At 40.4% G+C, this 21,227-nt stretch overlaps 2 protein-coding genes across 3 annotated transcripts in view; one reads left to right on the plus strand and one right to left on the minus strand.

Annotated features, from left to right (window-relative positions):
- The window catches only part of Bex5 (brain expressed X-linked 5), an 851,362-nt gene that overhangs the window by 323,702 nt on the left and 506,433 nt on the right, over nt 1-21,227 (minus strand). The window lies entirely within an intron of this gene.
- Nucleotides 5,741-17,949, plus strand: LOC125343009 (melanoma antigen preferentially expressed in tumors-like). The gene is made up of 4 exons (XM_048335340.1): nt 5,741-5,817; nt 15,376-15,675; nt 16,106-16,687; nt 17,436-17,949. The coding sequence occupies exons 1-4, from the start codon at nt 5,741-5,743 to the stop codon at nt 17,947-17,949; spliced, it is 1,473 nt and encodes a 490-aa protein (XP_048191297.1).

Here is a 21,227-nt window from a genome sequence, read left to right on the forward strand (position 1 = left end):
TTGTAGACCTGAGTTTGTGTCCTTATTGAGATCTGTTAAAGGCCTGCAAAGGTAACTTTTTAGGTCATCAGAGATCAGTTCCCCAGCCAGTCAGGAAAATGCTTTTACAAACTAGAATGTTATTTTTTTTTCTCAAATTTTTATTATCAAACTGACGTACAGAGAGGTTACAGTATCATACGTTGGGCATTGGATACATTTCTTGTACTGTTTGTTGCCTTGTCCCTCATGCCCCCCTCCCTCCCCCCCTTTCCCCCCCCAGGTATTCAGTTCACTTACACCAAACAGTTTTGCAAGTATTGCTTTTGTAGTTATTTCTCTTTTTTTACCCTGTGTCTCTCGAATTTGGTATTCCCTTTGAATTTCCTACTTCCAATACCAGTAAACATGGTTTCCAATATACTCAGATAAGATTACAGAGATAGTGTAGGTACAAACATAGGAAGGTGATACAAAACATTATCAATAATAGAAACTACACATACACATAGGGCGTTGAAAGTAGTTACAACTGTGATATATCACTTGTTTCCATAACATGGAGTTCATTTCAATTAGCATCATCTTATGTGTTTCTAAGGGTATAGCTATTGGGCCTTGTGATGCTCTGCTATGGAATGTTAAAAGGCACAAATTTGTAAACCTGAAGTCACACATCTGGGCTTCATATTAAAAGAGAGCAAGCATTGGCTGTCAGATGCACATAGACTGTGCTGAAAATCTCTATGCCTAAATCAGCCAGACAAGCCAGAGTTCCTGGGAACAGACTTTAGTAGACCCAGGGCCATGAGCTTTGCCTCCTGTGCCCCAGTATTCCCAAGAAGGCTTGGAGTGGATAAAGAAAATTCCCATGGCCCACAAAATCCCTGGACAGAGAAGGAAACAATGATTGGTGGAAAATTTGTGAAGGGAAACTTATCCTGCCACAAGGGCTGGGTAAGGGGATCCTTAAGAGAATCCACTGAGCTTCTCACATGGGAACCTGAAAAATGCAGGACTTGCTCCGACACTCCAAAGTGGAAATTAGACAAGGAGATCAACTTATTGAACATACTGTTAAAAATTGTAAGGCCTGTCAGCTCACCAACGCCTCCAATCAACCAGTTACTAAAGGAGCTCGCCTCCGTGGGGATAGGCCAGGCGTGTATTGGGAAGTAGATTTCAATTAAACCTGGAAAAATTTGGATACAAGTATTTGCTAGTTTTTGTAGACACCTTTTCAGGATGGGTTGAAGCCTATCCAACAAAGCATGAGACCGCGAATGTAGTGGCTAAGAAGATCCTGGAAGAAATCGTACCCAGGTATGGCTTCCCATCCACCCTTGGGTCGGACAACGGACCGGCCTTCGTCTCAAAAGTAAGTCAGGGAATAGCTGCTGCACTGGGGACATATTGGAAATTGCATTATGCAATTTCCCCAGAGTTCAGGACAGATAGAGTGATTTCGACTCTAAAAGAGACCTTAACTAAATTGGCCTTAGAGACTGGCGCAGACTGGGTGTCACTCCTTCCTTTTGCTCTGCTTAAAGTAAGAAATTCTCCCTATCAGCTTGGCTTTACTCCTTTTGAAATAATGTATGGGTACCCCCCCACACCCATTATCCCTAGCCTTCAGACTGAATTGCTTGCTGATTTGGATGATGCTGATTTTTTTTGTAAACTCGATTATTTGCAGATCGTGCACAAGAATATGTGACCCCAACTTAAGGCATTATATGATTCTCCTTCTGTCCCTACCCCCCATTTATTCAGAGCAGGGGACTGAAATCCTTTGAACCACGGTAGAAGGAACCCTAGACGGCACCGCCACTTGGGTTCATTGCTTCCACGCCAGGCCAGCTGACACCTCTGCCCTGGACGACAACTACCGTGGTGGAACATGGGAGGTCTCCAAGCACCCGACTCAGCCGCTTCGCCTTCGCCTCAAGAAAAGAAAGTTAAACTGAACATTGTTATAATTTTCTTTTTGCCTTCTTTCCTTACTACCCTGGCTAGTGTTGATGTTATTTTTGGCAGCTCACTCCAAAGGGAGGTGACCCCCTTATTTTAGGTAGTTTTGGGCTTACTCAGGAATACGGGTATAGCCACCTGACCCTTAGAGCACAGCTGAGAAGTTTATGTATTTTGTTGCTTACATTTGGATACTAAACACTATACAGCTAATGGTAAGTCTGTATAGCTGAAAGTTAATTTTCAGTTTGCAGTAATCCTGCAGTCCCTTGGTAAGGTTATAGGTTTCTGGCTAGGTAAGGTCAATGCCCCTGAGTCAGCCTGAAGAAGTTACAGAAGATGGATGATCTTCATCCATCAGCCCCCCTTTAAAACCGAGGGACCAGAGTTATTTTCAGATACTACTTTGAGCCCTACTGGCCCATGCCTTACCTCTATATCATCCCCTAGACATGCAAGCCATTGAAATGGACAGAATGGAGCCATGATTGGCTCCCAAGATACCGAAAAGGAAAAGGGGGAAATGAAGTGCCAGACTTTGAAGTCAGGCCCCACTTTACCACGTGAACCCCACTTTACCACGTGAACCCCACTTTACCACATGAACCTGAGATAAGCAGGCCCTGTGAGCAAACCCAGGATAAGCCCATTAGGGCCTAGTGGGTCTAGAACTCTAACCGCTGGGAATGCTTAACTCTAACCACCCCTAGAATTGAACCCTGAGCCAATCAGATTTGTACCTGTATCCTAATCTTGCTTGCTTGAACACTTGATTGTTGTAACTTTGTTCTTTGCCTTTATAAGCCCTGTGTAATCACAGCTCGGGGCTCCCTCCTAACCTCCGCTGTGTCGGTGGGTAGGACGAGGCCTGAGTTGCAGCTCGCTTAAATAAAGCCTTGCCTTGCTTTTGCATTTCGGAATGTCTGAGTCTTGGTGGTCTTCTTGGTGGTGGTTTCGCGGCATGGCACAACACTAGCATGCATGATGCCCTGGTTTCGATTCCTCAGTACCACCTAAACAGAAAAAGTTGGAATTGGTGCTGTGGCTCAGGTGGTGGAGCGCTAGCCTGAAGAAAAAAAAGGCTCAAGGAAAGTGCCTAGGTCCTGAGTTCAAGCTGCAGGTCTGGCAAAAAAAATACTGTGAATTGATTAAATAGTATATTTTAACATCTATTGTAAAGAATGGGAGGAAGCAAAAAACCTATTTTTGTTTTTGTGCTAGACATGGGGCTTGAATTTAAGGCTTGGTTAACTTCAAGGTTAGTGCTCTACAAGTTGAGCCACAGACCCACCTCTGGAGGGTGGTGGTTAACTAAAGAGTCTCAACAACTTTACTGACTTGGCTGGCTTCAAACAAGGATCCTAAGATCTCAGTATACAGAGCAGTTAGGATTAAAGGCATGAGCCACGAGTGCCTGGAATCTGCTGGCTTCTCTTTATAGTGCTTATGCCTTTCTTACTATTTATTTGCTTATCTTATCTACTGAGATTTATTTTATTCTGTGTCTTTATAGTTACAATTATCTTCCAGCTCTTTATGTGGTATTGTAATAACCTGGGAGTGAGAAAATCCATGGAGGCGTGGTGAAAGGTGACAAAGGAGTTTTATTAGTCAGTCTGCAACTGCCTTGTTCTGGGATATCCCGGAACTAGGAGCAGCTGCAGCTTTCAAGAAGGTGAGATTTTTTTTTCTTGTTCTCTGTAGTCCCCTCCTCTCCGCAAGCCTCTCGGTAGGCCTCAGGCCCCTCCACTCCACAAGCCTGGACTTGGGCATCTCCGCTCCACCACAGGCTAGGCCCGGGCTCTCCGGAGAGCCAGGACACTGCTCTGCTCCAGGAAACACCTCTTGCCGCTTTCTGTTCTCTGCGGGTCTCTCTCCCCCTTCAGGAATCCCCACCCTCTTATTTCCTGTCGCCCCTCCCCAGCCGCTCCTCCCTAGTTGCCCCTCCCCAGCGGGAGGGCATGGTGGTGAAATTGTAAGGTGGAACCCTCTTTGATGCGCCACGCCCCTATCAGGAAGCCTGGCAGTGACATCATCGTGGGGCGGGACTTCCCACCGGGCAGAACTTCCCACCCCTCAGGATCTTGCAGTATTTCTAGTGTATTTTGTTTTTTATTTTTTTTTTTGCCAGTCCTGGGCCTTGGACTCAGGGCCTGAGCACTGTCCCTGGCTTCTTTTTTGCTCAAGGCTAGCACTCTGCCACTTGAGCCGCAGCGCCACTCCTGGCCATTTTCTGTATATGTGGTGCTGGGGAATCGAACCGAGGGTGCTGGGGAATCGAACCGAGGGCTTCATGTATACAAGGCAAGCGCTCTTGCCACTAGGCCATATCCCCAGCCCCTCGAGTGTATTTTGCAGCATCACATTTGTAGTCATAAACTTTAGATGTTATCATTGATTGTTTTATTTATCCATTAGTCATGAATGATAGCTATGCTGTTGCTTCTACTCCTTCTTGTACTAGTTTCAAGATTTCAAGTCTTAAATTGAGGTTTTTGAACCAACTACAGTTTTCTGCATGTGGATATCTAGTTTCCCCAGCATTATTTGTTAAAGTTTTATTTTTCCAACATTTATTTTTATAGTTCTTTCAATTATTACATGGTTCTAGGTATGTCTATTTATTTCTAGATATTCTAGTCTGTTTCAGTGGTCTTTAGAACTATTTTTGTGCCAGTGCCGTTACTTTTATTATAGGACCTCTATAGTAAAGTTTGAGTCTAAAACTGTGATACCTTCTTTTCTTTCTTTCTTTTTTTTTTTTGGTTCTGATTTTGTTATAACTTTGGGGTCATTCGTGGTTCTCCATGAATATTGGATTACTTTATCTCAGTGAAAAGTGACATCGGGATTTTGATGGGTAGCAAATTGAAATATTTTTTTTTTTTGGCCAGTCCTGGGGCTTGGACTCAGGGCCTGAGCACTGTCCCTGGCTTCCTTTTGCTCAAGGCTAGCACTCTGCCACTTGAGCCACAGCGCCACTTCTGGCCGTTTTCTGTATATGTGGTGCTGGGGAATCGAACCCGGGGAATCGAACCCAGGGCCTCATGTATACGAGGCAGGCACTGTTGCCATTAAGCCACATCCCCAGTCCCCAAATTAAAATTTTTAATAACATTGAATTGGCAGTATGGCAATTTTCACGGGGAACCCCTGAGAATTGTGACACACAGGTCCCGGAGAACCTGAAGGTTCTGACTGTGTTACTGATATTTGACCAGACTTCGACCACCCAGGTCCCTGGAGCCCGAAGTAATTCGGAATCCATATCTCAGGGACGCTGAAGGTTCTCAGACTGAACGGCGGACCTGGGTCACTGAGAAATCTGAGGGAATTTTGCCTTCCGGATACCCAGAAACCCGCTGTAATTAAGCCATCCGGGTCACTTGCAGCCCAAACTACATTAAGTATCTGAGGACCGAGAAACTTCCTACATACGGGCCACGTGGAACCGGAAGAAATGAGGCCATCCGGGTAACTGGACTACTGAGGGACTTTATACATCCGGACCAGGAAGAAATTAGACCTTCTGAGTAATTAGACCGCGGATGGACTTCTACATCCTGTCGTTTGGCGCCAGAAAGTCGGCTTCCGGGCGCCCAGGAAGCGGAGTGATTTTGTAGAGCCACGCCACGAGGAGCTGGAGGACCGTACAAACGGGTCACCGAGAGCTCGTGTGTTCGGGAGCTCGTGTGTTCCGAACCTCACAGTTACTGGGAACCTGAGGGAATTCAGCCTACGGTGTTGCTGGGAGCCAGAGAGACCTTAGCCTTCCAGGTAACTAGGAACCATGGCCGTCGAGGTCATGGAGTTTGAGGGCATTTTGCCAGCCGTGTATCTGAGGACCGGGGAAAACCGTCCCTCCGGGTGACGGTGAGCGAGAGGGAATTCGGCCGTCTGAGGCCCAGGGAGCCAGAGAGACCTCACCACTCAGGGTCTCTGGGAGCTGCAGGGAACTTTTCCAACCAGGTTACTGGGACCCCTGAGGCAGTTTGCCCATCAGGGTCACTTAGTCCTTGAGGCATTTAGGCCAACCGGGTTTCGGGGGTCTGTGAGGAATTGGGCGTCCGCGACCCAGGAAGCCCGATGGACCTCGGCCATCCAGGGCAGGATGAGCTCTAGGGTTACTTGGGTCACAACAAGGCCTGTGACGGCCCAGTCTGAGGGAAATCGTCCTTTCAGCTAACTGGTATCCCGAGATATTTCAGCCATCTTTGTCACTGACGAGCCTAAGAGACACAGCCTTTTGGGTCAGTGGGAAGCCACAGGTATTCAGACAGCCCGGTCACTCAGAACCTAAAGACCGGGAGGGAACTCGGCAATCAGTTTAACTTGGAGCTTGAGGGAATTCAGAGATGAGGACAGGAAATATGGATAGCTTTCAGAATGAGATGTTTCAGAGCTCTGGAGAACTCAAGGACTGGAGTAACATGGAGATCATGTAACTCGGAACTGGGGATAACTCAGGGAAGGAGGTTAACTGGAGCCCAAGGGAATTCTGGAATCAGGGTAACTAGGAATCTGAAGGACTTCAGAGTTTCAAGAACCTGGAGCCCATTGGAGAGCTAAGTATTTCAGAGATTTGCGTACCTCAGATACTGCGGTAACATGGAGACAAGAGAACTACAAGGGAACTCATAGGTCTCAGAAACTTGCAGCTCAAGACAATCCTTGGCAATCAGGGCACGTTGGAGTTCCAAGAAATTTGGAGCTCTAGGTAATTTGGAGATACTGGAAACTACCAGACTGTTGTAACTTGAAAATGGATAGAAGTAGGAGACATTAGTAATTAAGGCCTGGGGGAACTTAGAGATCCTGGGAACTTGCAGCTTGAGGGAACACAGATATCCAGGGAAGTGAGAGTTCAGGGTAGCAGGAAGATTGGCTAGAACTGGTTAATCTTGTGCTCAGGGGAACTGGTGGTATGAGGGTACTCACAGATCTTGGGAACTTGGAGTTCAAGGGAATTTGGAGCTTGGGAGAACTCAGATCTTGAAACCCAGATATTGGGGTACTTGGAGATGTAGTTATCTCAGTAGACCTTGGCTCTTCAGAGTACAGGCTGGCCAGGAGTCTGACTCTACCTCCTTGTACTTACTGAGCTGAAGCTGAACTCAGTGAATATACTCTTGTGGCTAGTGTAACTTGGGGGGGGGGTGTGTGAGGGAAATATCACCCTTAAGCTTTCTGTGCCTTCATACACATACTTAACAGGAACTGAAGGGTTAAGCCTGATAAAGTTCTGGGTAAGATTTTTCTGACTCAGGCAAATTACAGCCCTATCATTTACATATGTACAAATTATAAGTGTTCTTTCCTAAATTATCCATGAGCAATGTGTATGTAGATTAATAGGAAAACAATCTAGCTATATTTCTCAACCGAGTCCTTGGTGAGCACTCTGTACCTTGGCTTATTTGTGATTAACTTCAGTTGTCTAATAATTTCAAACTCTCTTTTTTAAATTCCTCCAAATGACTGCCCAGGTGGTGGCTAATGCCGGTAATCCCATTTACTCAGGAGGCTGTAATCTGAGGATCATGGCTTAAAGCTAGCCTAAGCAGGGAAGTCCCTGAGACTATTTTCTCCATTTAACCACCCCCAAAACCAGAGTGTAGCTGTGGCTCAGGTGATAGAGCACTAGACCTGAGCAGATAAAGCTCAGGGACACTGCCCAGCCCCCTGAGTTCAAGCAACATGACTGGCACACACACAAAAAATTCCCCCCAATGGTGCAGGAGTTGTTAGCTAAGTAGTTGAGTGCCTGCCTAAAGTGAAAAGCACTTGAGTTCGTTTCTCTGTACCTCAAAAAGTTCCTAATTCTGCTCTCCTTTATCAATAAGCTATATTCCTCCTAGCATCTTTGTTTATGCTTAATTTTTGTGCCAGGCTTTTAAATTGTGTTTAATGTATAGATAACTTCCTGTTTATATTATGTTTAAGAATGTTAAATACAAAGAGCAAATACATACTCAGTTATATGTTGTGAATGACATTTTTCATTTCTGTGGAGCATTTCCAAAAGATAATAATTTTTGTTGTGTTTTTGACACAGGGTCTCTGTAGATGGTCTATATTGGCTATGTAATTGGTGATAGTCCTGTCTTAGTCATCCCCCGGAGTTCTGGGATTACCCTTGAATACCAGTATGCTGGGCTGACTTAATGCTTTTTAATGTTCCCTTATGAAATAATTTGAGGGGCTGGGAATGTGACTTAGTGGAAGAGTGCTTGTCTAGCAAGCATGGAGCTCTGGGTTTGATTCTTCAGTGCCACATAAACAGAAAAAGCCAGAAGTGGTGGAGCTGTGTGGAGGAGTGGTGGAGCTTGTGTTAGAGTACGCTAGCCTTGAGCAAATGAACCTCAGGGACATTGCTTAGTCCCCGAATTCAAGCCCTAGGACTGCCCCCCCCCAAAAAAGAATGTGAAGCTTTCAAAAAATTGTACTGAACACATTTACCCAGATCTCCTTATTATTAACATTGTTCATAGCTATAAAAGTCACTTTAAAATATTTACAGTGATTCAGTATGAATAACTATGTACTTTAATTCCATCATTTTTTTCAATAAAGCTTTTCCCTCCCTCTTCCAGGATCCTTTCTGGAGTCTGTATTGTGCTCGATCTTTCACATCTGTGACATTTGGAAGAGTTCTGGTCAGGTATTTTAGAATGTATCTGTGTTGTGGTTTGTATGACATTCACTTATGGCTAGATTTAGGTTATGTGTATGTGGCAAGAATATCTGTTTTATTTTCCTTCCATTTCCCTCTTATGAGGGAGGGATTCACACCACAGTGTTTTGTATATGGCCAGGTATATGGTAGCTGTGACTACAGAGATCAAATACACAGTGACAGTTACTTGGAGCCTTGGAGAAGGAAGTACCACATAATAGGAAGAACCACACAAGTCACCTTCTGGAAGTAGGTGAGCAACAGAAGCTGTGTGAAAGGACCTTTGATTCATAGGGGTTGATTAACCTGATTGTGTACTTGTAGGAAACATGTTATAGTGAAGTAGGTACTGTGCTGAAGTCCACTTGATAAAGAGGAGTTACTCTAGTGAGTTACTTTCATGGGAATATGATAAGCAGGAAAACTTTTTTAGATTAAGGTTTTTTGTTTGTTTATGTGGTACCGAGGACTCGAACCCAGGGCTTCCTGCATGCTAGGCAAGCACTCGACCAATAAGCCACATTCCCAGTTCAGGAAAACTTTTTGTTTGAGTAGTCAGGTCCCTCTTAATTTTCCACAGATGTCAAAGCATGTATATTATTAAGATTTACTTTTAGATCTTAAAGCACTTTAATGCAAAAATGTTGTTTCCTTCTCTTTGCATCCTGTCATGGATTAAGGTGATGTTTGCTTTGAATACTTTGTTCAAAGGGTAGCAGTTATGTCACTCCACTTTAATGCTAGTATTTTCTCCTTTTTTAAGAAGCAATAGGTTGCGGGAAAGAGTTCCACACTGAAAATAACTTGTTTCACTTCAGAATTTAGTCCACTGATCCACCTACGGGGGATGGTTCCTAAAAACAATGTAAACTAAGTGATTTTTAAAGTGTCCTTGTTACTACTTTAATCTTTTACATGTCTGTTTCTATGGGAGTACTGTATTTTCTTTCCTTCAACTAAGGTTCTGTAGTATAATTAGGTATTGTAGTACCTATAGCAATGCTGTTTTTGCTCAGGATTGCTTAGGATTTGCTTATGGTTATTACAGGTGGTTTGTGTTTCCATATATGTTTTTGGGTTATTTTTCTTAATGACATTCTGTGAAGATAGTCATTGGGATTTTGCCCAGAATTGCACTGACTATGTAAATCTTTAGTGTAGTCATTGTCACACCATTTCTTCTACTGATTTATGAATACAAGAGGCCTTTCCATTTCTAGTGTCTTCTTTAATCACTTCCTTTAGTGTTGTGTAGTTTTTATTGGAAACTTTCAACTCCTTGTTAGGGTTATTTCTTAGCTATGCATGAGGCTATTATGAATGGGACTGTTTCCTAATTTGCTGATTTATTTCTCAGTATGTCAGTTATTTGTGTGTAAAAAAGTACTGAAAGTCTGGCACTGGTGGCCCACACACCTGGAATTATACCTACTCAGGAGACTTAAGATCTCTGATTTACAGCCAAACTCAGAATGAAAACTCTTTCCTGGCTTCTGTTTCTGCTTGAGAAGTCCCATGTAATTCAGATGGATTTACCTTTGTAAGTTAATCATAACCTTTTTTACGGCTTTCATTAGAAAGACATCTATTCTGTAGACTTAATGTTTTGTCTATTATGTGATACAGAGAACTTCTCTCCTGGTCATCTTTTTGGTCATACATGCTTTCTACATTTGAATTTTCCTGTCTTTCCCTATATTTTTCAACTTTTCTACTTTAATTTCATTGAATATATTTTCTATTCAGCTTATTTCTCTACACCATGATGTCTTACATTTCTTTTTTTTTTTTTTTGTTTGTTTGTTTTTTGGCCAGTCCTGGGCCTTGGACTCAGGGCCTGAGCACTGTCCCTGGCTTCTTCCCGCTCAAGGTTAGCACTCTGCCACTTGAGCCACAGCGCCGCTTCTGGCCGTTTTCTGCATATGTGGTGCTGGGGAATCGAACCTAGGGCCTCGTGTATCCGAGGCAGGCACTCTTGCCACTAGGCTATATCCCCAGCCCCATTACACCATGATGTCTTACATTTCTTGATCATATCCAAGAGATTTAAAATTTCTTGTTATATATCTTTTTTCCCCTTTTTGTTGCATGAGCAAATATTTCCTTTTATATTCTTCAGTCCTTGGTGTTTTTTTCTTTTTCTTTCTCTAGTCTATTGGTGATCATTTCTACTATGCTTTTCATTTGATTTACTGAATTTTTATTTATTATTGTTCTTTTCTTTCCCAAATAATAGAATCTTTGCTGAATTTCTCACCTATATCTTGCATGGACGTCCTTACCTTGTTCACCAGTTAACTTGAGTTGTCTTTCTTGTCACTGATTATTTTTATAAGTTGCTTTTGAATTCTTTGTCATTTTGACCCTTTCAGTAGAGTTAGGAGCTTTGATCAAAATCATATTGCCTTTCTTTATCACATCTCTTGTGTCCCTGGGTTGTAATTGGCACTTCAGTTGAGACAGACTATTTTCTAATCTTGTTGACTGATTTCTTAGTAATCATTCTTCTCTTGAGTCAATCTGCATTATATCTCAAAGGGAAGACAATGTTCTACCACAATAGAAACAAATATGGCAAGGTGGTAGTGTATGTAGGACATGGGCCCGACTAGTCAAAGGTCAGTTGTGAGTACTTGGGGTGGCTGTATTTTCTTTACATACCTGGAATTGCTGCTCATTCCATCAAGCTTTGCTTTTTGTGAGATACTCATCTTTTCTCCTAGAATATTGATTTGTCCAATCCATTTATACAAAGTGAGATCATGAATGATTGTTGTAAGGAATTATAATTCTTTTATTCTTGGTGTTCTAGCTTTTGTGTGTGTGTGTGTGTGTGTGTGTGTGTGTGTGTGTGTGTGTCTGTAAGTTTTGTGTTCTTCTGATACAACCTAATCTTTGTTTTATGAGCATTTAATTTCTGTTGCCATAAGATGTTCACATTTATCCTTTGCTGTGTTTCCCCTACAGGTTTTTATTTTTACCTACAACTTTTTCAGACAATAAATTCTTATTCTTTGTTTTCTTGGGCTCTGAGGATCAAATCCAGGGCCTTGTGCATGCTCAGAGCACTATACCACTGACCTATATCCTCAGCTTAAAATTACTGCTGAAAGGAGTTCTCATTCCCTTACCTGGAGGATGAAAATATGTTGGTATCAGTTTTTCATCTATATTTACTCATTTGTTCAGTCCTAGAAGCTATATACACAGAACTGCTGACCAGTAACACAATTAGAAATAGATTTATTTAGATTGGCTTTTGTCAGTCATGGGGCTTGAACTCTGGGCCTAGGTGCTGTCTCTGAGCTATTTAGCTAAAGGCTAGCACTCTACCACTTGAGCCACAGCACCACTTCTGGTTTTCTGGTGGTTTATTGGTGATAAGAGTCTCATGGACTTTCCTGCCCTGGCTCGCTTTGAACCACAATCCTCAGAGCTCAGCCTCCTGAGTAGCTAGGATTACAGGCATGAGCCACCAGCTCACTAATTATTATTATTATTATTATTACTAATTATTTTACTTTAGTCTTAAAATTTTGGTTAAAGTATGATTTTTCCAAATTTGCCTAGTTGAATATTTTCCTAATCACACTAAAATGTTTACTTGTATATAGTTAGCTTAATCTATTGTTATTCTTTTTTTTACTTTGAGCCCTTCCCTTCTCCAATATTCTCCACAGAGAACTAGTTCAGTGACCCCCCACTGCAAATTTCCATTCAAAATCTGTGAGTGCTCAATTTCCTTACAGTAAATGGTAAATTATTTTTACATCATGCTCACAGAATCTCATTGAGGAAAACTATAAATATTCAGGATGCATAGATTTCAATACTATACTGTAGATTTTTGTACTTTCCCTCAAATTCTACATACATTCTACTGAAGACATGCTGCATTTCAACAGATCTAAAGTTTTTATTTTGTCACTTAAATTAAGCACATAACATTCTCAGAGGCTGCCATACATTTTTTCTTCCTTTGGAGAAAACAATTTGGTTTTGGGGAGATAAATTAGAACAAATTTGGGCATGGCAAGATTCATAGTTCACATAACAATTTAAACAAAACTGAAGATAATGTGTACTTCACAGACCCTCTCCACATCTCGAAATGTGCATTGAGTTCTCAAGAGTTTAAATTTTTTGTTTTAGAAACTTGTAGTCATTTTTAAATTCATCATTATCTTTCCCACATGTGGAAAATTATGTATTATAGATAATTTGTAAATTTTCTCTTTTTCCTATAGTTTTGTGATTTCAACTTGGGCCTTTCACTTAAACAGATTTTATACTACTTCAGCCCATGCCCCCTGCCCCGTTAAACTAGAGAGTGTCTTGTGTTCTTCCTAGACCATCTCTAGTCAACAGTGTTTCAACCAGTTTGTTGAGATGGAGTCTCAATCATATTTTGCAAAGGCCACAGTCTTTCCAATCCCTGCCTCCCATTAGCTGGGATTACAGCTGTGAGCCACCATGCCTGATATCTAGATCTTTTTCTAGTAAGTGATACAATATAAGTGCTATATAAATAGGTCTTACTGTGTACTGCTTAGGAAACAATGACAAAATCCTATACATATTTAATATACAATTTTTCCCTAGGCAGTGAGTTGAACCTATAAGATGCAGGACCTGCAGATACAGAAAACACCTTATTGTTGGTGTACATATTCAAAACAGTATGTGACTCAGAGAATCAAAGTTGTACATACATGTGCATTGAAAGAAATATCACCCCTTATTCATTCTTTCAATCCTTTCTAGTTATTTCTATTTCTTTCCCCCTTTTTATCTTTACCTTTGGGATATTCAGTTTCTTCATCTTCTGACCTAATCTTTCCTATACTTACATTGTGCAGATGAGCATACATAAGTTTTTAAATTGCTTTCTTACATACTTTAAAGTCCATTATCCTATAAAGTTGCTCCTCATATGTTTCCCATTCATTTTATAGCCATTCACCCATCTAGCTATCTAATTTCTCTCTCTTTGTCTATAATATCAACATCATCATGTAGTTGTCTAAGTAAACTGTCAGGTTTTTTTGAAATTACATTTTAATTTAATTTAGGTTAAGAATTATTGACATCTTTTCCACGTTGAACTTGTCAGGGAAGAAGATATCAAATTGGAGTAGCATTGGTTGTAAGTATTTAAAATGTCCCAGAAGCTTTGGTAAACCAGGTTACAGGCACATCCACAACTGAATCCCTCAACAAAGCTGTCTGCAAATACTCAGAGATGTGTGTGTAGACTTTGTGAAATGGCATGTACTGTTCATTCTGCAATGGAATTCAGTATCCTTTTGTTGTAGCTGGTGAAAAATAATCCTTCTTTCCTGAAAAGCAATCCCTTTCTTACAAGGAGGTTTGATCTTTGTTGCACATAAAAGAATCACAGTACTTGGCAAATGAGGTGCAATTAGCTTCTCTTTAATGCTAATCTATTAAACAAACCCATTACACATTTTGTTCTCTTTTCTATTTTTATTCTTTGTACCTGTCATGAGGCAACTCAGGGTGGCACTGTACCGGAGCTTTTTTGCTCATGTCTAGTGCTGTACTGCTTCAACTACATCTTCACTTCCAGGCTTTTGGTGATTAATTTAAGATGTGTCTCATGTACTTTGCGGCCTGGCCTGGTTTCTAGCTATGATGCTCAAATTTGTTTCCTGAGTAGCTAGGATTACAGGCATGGGCCTCCAGTGCCTGGCTGTTTTCTTTTCAATTATGTGAGTATAACACTTGTTTTCTCATTAAACACTTAAGTATCATAAACAACAAGGAAAATGCTAACATTAATGCATATTTTCATTTTTCTTGGTCATATACAGAAGTAACTGTGTTTATCTTTTAAAGAAACCACCAGGGCCTTCTATTTTTGACATAAGCACTCAGTTGCTTGAACCACATCCCAAACTTTTCTGCTTGCATTATTTTTCAGATCTGCTCATAAATAATTTTGTCCTAGATTGACCTCAAACAGCTAATTTCCTGCCTCTGCTTCCTGCATAGGAGAAACTGTAAGTGTGAACCATCACTTCTGATTTCTTTGTTTTAACTGACTTTGAGCCTTCACACTCCTCTGTTCCTCCTAAGTAGCTTGAATCACAAGCATGAGCTAGGATGTCTGACCCTACTTTCATTTTGGAAAATGAGTATCCATTTTGGTGCAAGGGGGTATCATAGGGTAGTTTTAATTTTTATTTATTTACTGACTTGTGATACTAAGTACATTTTATCTATTAGTCGTTTCTGTATGTCATTTGAAACTTCTTTTTTTGCCAGTCCTGTGGCTTTATCTCAGGGCCTGAGCACTGTCCCTGGTATCGTTTTGCTCAAGGCTAGCACTCTACCACTTGAGTCACAGGGCCAATTGTGGTTTTTTCTGTATATGTGGTTCTAAGGAAGTGAACCCAGGGCTTCATGTCTATGAGACAAGCACTCCAGTAGGCCATATTCCCAGCCCCATTTGCAACTTTTATTAAATGAATTTTCCCTTTATATTGCATGTTATTTTTATGTTCATAGTTTTAGATTTTATCAAATAAAAAATACACAAATATTTTACCAGTTTTGCAGTGAATGATATTTATTCAACTCCCATAGAGTTATGAGATAATTTCTAATTTTTGCCTATAGAAATAGTTCTCTAGAGACTGCTGTATAGTTCGGCATGTATTTATTTAGTTACTATTTTTCTGTGGTTGTCTTCTCCAGATTTCTAATTGTTTCTCATCCTGATACAGGTTCATTAATATGGATCCACAGGAGCCAGGAACACTGCTTGACCTCGCTATGCAGACTGTGGTGAAAAATGAGTCTATAGCATTATGTGCTGTTGAGGAGTTACCACGAGAACTTTTAATTCCATTGTTCAATGCTGCTTTCACTGGTGGGCATAAGAATATAGTGAAGGCCCTAGTGCGTATGTGGCCCTTCTCTTGTCTCCATGTTGGAGCCTTGGACAACGCAGAGTCATTTTGTGAGATCTTAGAAGCCATGCTTGATGGTCTTCAATTTTTTCCTGTCCACAACTCTTCTTCTTGGTAAGACTTCGTATAATATAGACATGATAATTTGACAGAATATTATGCTGAGACCTTGTGCAGGAGGACTTAGAAGTCTCCATAGGTGATTTGTAGATATTGTCAAAGGCCTTTGTGAGACTATGGTGATAACATTGTGATCACCTTAAGGAGATTAATACCTTACAAGTATGATATAGACCAGTCGTGATTGAAGATACAACTGATGGATTTACATGATTAATATTATTACACAGAAGAGGGACATGAGCACTAACCCTTGGAAAGGCAAAATTAGAATAGATGGTAGAGAAACTAACATTGTGTGATTTTCATGGGAAAGATTTATTGTCAGCTGGTATTTGGAGTAAAACCCAAGAATAAAGTATTCCTTTGCTTTCCATTAAAGCCTACTACCTCTCATATGTTTCATCTCCTCCTTTTTCTACAGGGTTCCCAAACTGAGGATTCTAGATTTAAGGCAGAATGCAGACTGTAAGACCACATGTTTCAGCTTTATGAACAAATTCCCTTTCTGTAATCATGCTTGTACTTACTCGCAGAACTCTATTTTGAAGCTACAAGGAGCCAATAATGATCATTCAACTTCAGAGTCTCAACTATCCAGACCACCCATGGAATTATTAGTAGACATTTATTTTGATGGTAGCAGGGGTGCAAGACGTTTTCTTTCTTATCTTCGTTACAAAGTTGACCAGAGCTTGGGGTCTCTGCACCTCTGCTGTAGAGATTTACAGATTGAAAAGTCACATGACTATAGAAATATACAGAAGTTGTTGGATATGGTGTGCATTGATCACCTGGGAATGGATCAGGCGTACCTGAGTGAAGTCTGCATAATTTTTCCTCATATGGCCAATTTGAGCAGCATTAATCTGTCTAAAATAATATTTAGATCTTACAAGAGGAAAAACTTCAAAATGTTTCTCTCCCATCTTAGCCAGTTAACTGACCTCCAGGAGCTCTCCTTATCTTGGTTTCCCCTGAAAAACCAGCTGCATAAACTACTCAGGTAAGGGCTTGGAGTGGTATGCTGGACTACCAAATCATCCAACTAATTCAGAAAGGAAACCATTCTTGTATTTTCCCTTGTTCCTTGTAACATACATTTTCTTTCCCTCAGCATGGACACTGCTAGGGAATCTTTAACTGGCAATGCTAGGAAATGCCTTTCTCATAGTAAGAAGGAAGGCAAGATTAGAAAATACACATTATACTCATTCAACCTTATGTAGTAGCATGATAGACTTAAAAACATACTGGTAAAAAAGACAGTCCTTCTCCATACTCACAGAGAGGAAAGGAACATTTTCATTTGGAGAAAGTTTCATAATTATAGCCCTGATATACATAGTCATGATGTGACTATAATAGCAATATTGTCAAAGCATTTTGCTCATGGGTTTTCCCAGAGGCTTAGAGCCAAAAGGAGAAATTGTCATGTAAGGATTAGTCAAAGGCAATCTTCTGTAACCTACTTTCCCTGAGAGTAAGTGAATTAAATCCACAATGTACTATGGTTTAAGTATCCATTGTTTTATCACTTAATTTTTTTCACGCTTCTGTAAACTAATTGATATTTACATTTAGAAGAATTCGAAGCAACTTTGTGAAAATAATTTTTTATAGTGGCAAATCTATTACTGATACTAAAACCCACATTGTTAGCTGTCATTTCAATGTATTACCAAATGATTTAGGACTTCTTGTCTGGATCAAATACTCATAATTTAAAAATAATTTTCTTTTTGTATCTACAGAGTTCTGTCACCGAATTTGGCTTACTTGCATCTGAATTTTTGTGACCTGACTAACAAAGACTTTATTTACTTGTCTGAGAGCCTTCAGGCTAAGAACTTAAAGCTATTGAATCTCAGTAAAAACCAGATTTCTTGGGAAGATTCTCTTCCATTACGAATTCTTCTGGATAATTTATCTGGTACCCTGCAGCAGCTGGAGATGAATAGTTGCCTTATTACAGATTTAATTCTTTCTGATTTCATCCCATCCCTAAGACACTGTTCCCACCTCCGTGTCTTAAGTTTGGCCTGTAATCCCATTACCATGCCTGTCCTCAGAAGTCTTTTGCAGAACCTAACACACTTGACAGAGCTGAAGCATGTAACTTACCCAATTCCTGTGCATTGCTATGAACAATGGCATTTTCGTGACAGTTTAGATGAAGAGAGGCTGGCTGAAGTGAAATTAGAAATAAGGTCAATGCTCTGGGCAGCACAACGTACTGACATGAAGTGGAGCACTTCATATGAGTGATTTTTCACAGTACAAAGAGTTCATTGAGCAATAATGTGTGATCAGTATTCTTGCCTGAAGCCCACAGTCACTATTTGTAAAATACTACTGTTCCATGAAACTAGTATTAGGAAGATTAGATGTATACCTGATATATGTAAAATAAAATACAAGGCTTTGAAACTTCTATGAGTCTCTTGTCTGCTATTCTGTACTAACCATTGCACTGAATAAGTGATATGAACTGACCCATTCATGGCATGCCTTTTCCTTGCCAATACTAACAGGCATACTTCTGTATAATTGAGACTAGTCAGGACAATTGAAAACTTAGGTGGATATTTTGATAGGGTGGTGGCTACTGAAGCCATTAATTTTTGCCCTAAGTTATTGTAAACTTAGTTTTAGTGTTGCCTTAAGTTGATTATGAAAACCCATCTGTTATTAAAAGAGGAAAACTATGCTCATCTACCTCCAGATGTCTAAAACTGCATGCTGCTGCATCCTTTCCTAGATCATAAGCACTAGGACTCAGTCTTTATTTCATACACATTAATCAAGAGTCTCTTATTAGGAATTGCTCTAGGTGCTAAGAGTGAGAAAGTAAGGTTCCAAAGTCAAGCCTAATAGAGTAGAAATGTTCCCATGTTTTATCTGCCCCTTTCTTTCTCGGGCTCCTTTTGACAGTTATTTCACCTATACACAAGACTTTTACCCCATTTCGTGTTCTGTTAAGTAGAGCTGGCCTTTGGCATAGTTTAAATAGTTCTTCCTCAGAAGGGTTTTCTCTGTTAGCCAACTTTCTGTCATTGCAAAAATACCCAAGGCAATCAACTCAAAGGGAAGAATTGTTTAGTTCCCACTTAGAGTTTTCAGTCATTTTTTTGCTTGATTCCACCATGTTTCATCCTGTAGTGAGGCTGAGCTCATGACAGAACAGAAATGCCCATTAATATGGTCCCCAGGAAGGAGAAAGAGGAGAGGGGATAGAGTTCCAATAGCCCTTTCAAAGGCATTCCTCCAATGCCTTATTTCCTCCAAGTAGGATCTAACCCTAAAGTTGCCACCACTTCCCAACATCACCATCCTTTAGGTACCAAGCCTTTATCATTGAGCTTTTGGGAACATCTATGGTCTAAGCCATAACACTTTCCTTACTGCCTCTGGTTCTGTTATCAGATGCTCTCTAAATCATTTTTATATCCTTCACATTATAAATAATTTTATATGTACTCACCTCTTTTTTACTTGCCCTGGAATTGCCAGTTTGCTATGGTACATGTACTAACTACATGTGTCTACTGAGTTCTAGAAATTTGATCAGTGCCATGTGTGATTTCCTATAAATATAAGGGGCACTTTGACTATCCAAGACAATAATAAACATATGGAATAACTAACAACTCACTCATAGTGTTTACATATTGTAATGATCATTGTTGGCTGGCAGCCAACTTTCTGGCATCTGGTGGCTTGTTCCACCTCACTGTCTTTGTCTTAAAGTCTTACCTGACCATGAGCACCAACACCCTTACCATACATTTCCTGATTATTTCCTGCTGACTATGCAGTTCCTGACTTCCTCTTCCTGCAGGCTCCTTCCCTATAACTACCCTCCTAGCTTAAGTGCAGCTGCTGTTCTCTGTCCTGATGGAGACAGCCTGCCAGTCTTGCTAGTATTAAACTTTTCCTCCACTCTTGGAAGTGTGCAGTGTGTTTTATCTGGTCAAGACATCTAACGATTGTGTACTGTTTCAAAGTCATAGTGAAAACACGTACAAATTTTGTGTTTTTTGTCAAATGTTGAAATTCTAACATCACTGCATTTCAATGACTTTGCAGCAAAAATAGCTAAAAATAAGTATTAAATGTTTGATAGTGTTTCCTCATTGAAATTAAAAGATTTTGTTTGTTTGTTTTTGTGTCAGTCTTGGGCTTGAACTCAGGGCTTGGGCACTCTCCCTGAGCTTTTGTGTTCAAGGCCAATGCTCTACCACTTTAGCCACAGCTCTACTTCTGGTTTATTTTGGTAGTTAACTGTCGATAAGAGTGTCAGGGATTTTCTTTCATGTGGTTGGATTTGAGCCATGACCCTCAAATTTCAGCCAGGATTACAGTTGTGAGCCACCAGTGCCGAGTACAGACTGCATTTTTAAAAGATTAAATCTTTTTTCCCCTTCCCAAAGCCAAGGACTGAACTCAGGGCCTTGCACTTAACAGGCAAGTGCTCTTCCATTGAGCTGAATCTCCAACCTAGTGATTTTTTTTTTTTTTTTTTTGGCAGTCCTGGGGCTTGGACTCAGGGCCTGAGCACTGTCCCTGGCTTCTTCCCGCTCAAGGCTAGCACTCTGCCACTTGAGCCACAGTGCCACTTCTGGCCATTTTCTGTATATGTGGTGCTGGGGAATTGAACCCAGGGCTTCATGTATACGAGGCAAACACTCTTGCCACTAGGCCATATCTCCAGCCCATCCAACCCAGTAATTTTTGATGTTGAAATTATAGCATATTTTTTTTCCAGACTGAGTCAGTCAAAACACAGTTTAAAAGCTGACCATAAGAGTCTACCCCTGCAATCTCTGCTACTCGGTGCAGAGATCTAGGAAGATTGTGGTCCAAATCTAATCTTGGGCAAGAGTTATATCCTTCTTTAGAGATTAATAAAATTAAAAAAATACTTTCATTAAGAATGATGACAAATTACAGTACCAACAGGAAAATATTTAATACAATTATGAATAGCAACATTTCAAATATGTAAAAATTTTTAAATGCAGAAATTAATGCTTTCTTCATAGGTTTATGTGTATTGAAATGACAATGTACTGAATTTCAAAGACTTACTAAAATGGGAACCTAATTAACACTTCAAATTTCTTCCACATATGTGTTATATTATTCTTGGCATTTGGGGTTGATATTTATTTAAGTTCACCTATCCATTTAAACTTTGTTTCTGTCTTTATTCATAATGGAGTGATGACTACACATAATGCCCACATAAATAAGGACCTCCTGCTCTAAAATTATATGCCCGATATATCAATATCTGTAGCAGAATACTTAGGAGGAGGCAAATGCCAAAGAATTGGATTATTTCTTCCAATGTCTTCTCCCTACTTTAGTGCCAGGTTGCTGTCAGTGGGAACACATCCAGAGCTCAAAAACAGAGCAATAAGCAAAGGGATAATTACTAACATTTTGTGTTGTATTGACAACACGAAGAGAATGTCTATAAATTCTTATTATAAGAGTAGTACCTCCCAATTCTTGTATTTCCGCAAAATAGCAAAACAATC

Source organism: Perognathus longimembris, chromosome 28 (assembly GCF_023159225.1).
Source record: "Perognathus longimembris pacificus isolate PPM17 chromosome 28, ASM2315922v1, whole genome shotgun sequence".
In the NCBI taxonomy this organism is placed as follows: Eukaryota; Metazoa; Chordata; class Mammalia; order Rodentia; family Heteromyidae; genus Perognathus; species Perognathus longimembris.

Bases quoted from the DNA above. Each gene is read 5' to 3' on its own strand.
- LOC125343009 (XM_048335340.1), top strand. From the start codon at position 5,741: ATGGCCGTCGAGGTCATGGAGTTTGAGGGCATTTTGCCAGCCGTGTAT. The intron at 5,818-15,375 runs GTGACGGTGAGC...ATCCTGATACAG, and splicing joins GGGGAAAACCGTCCCTCCGG to GTTCATTAATATGGATCCAC. The intron at 15,676-16,105 runs GTAAGACTTCGT...CTTTTTCTACAG, and splicing joins GTCCACAACTCTTCTTCTTG to GGTTCCCAAACTGAGGATTC.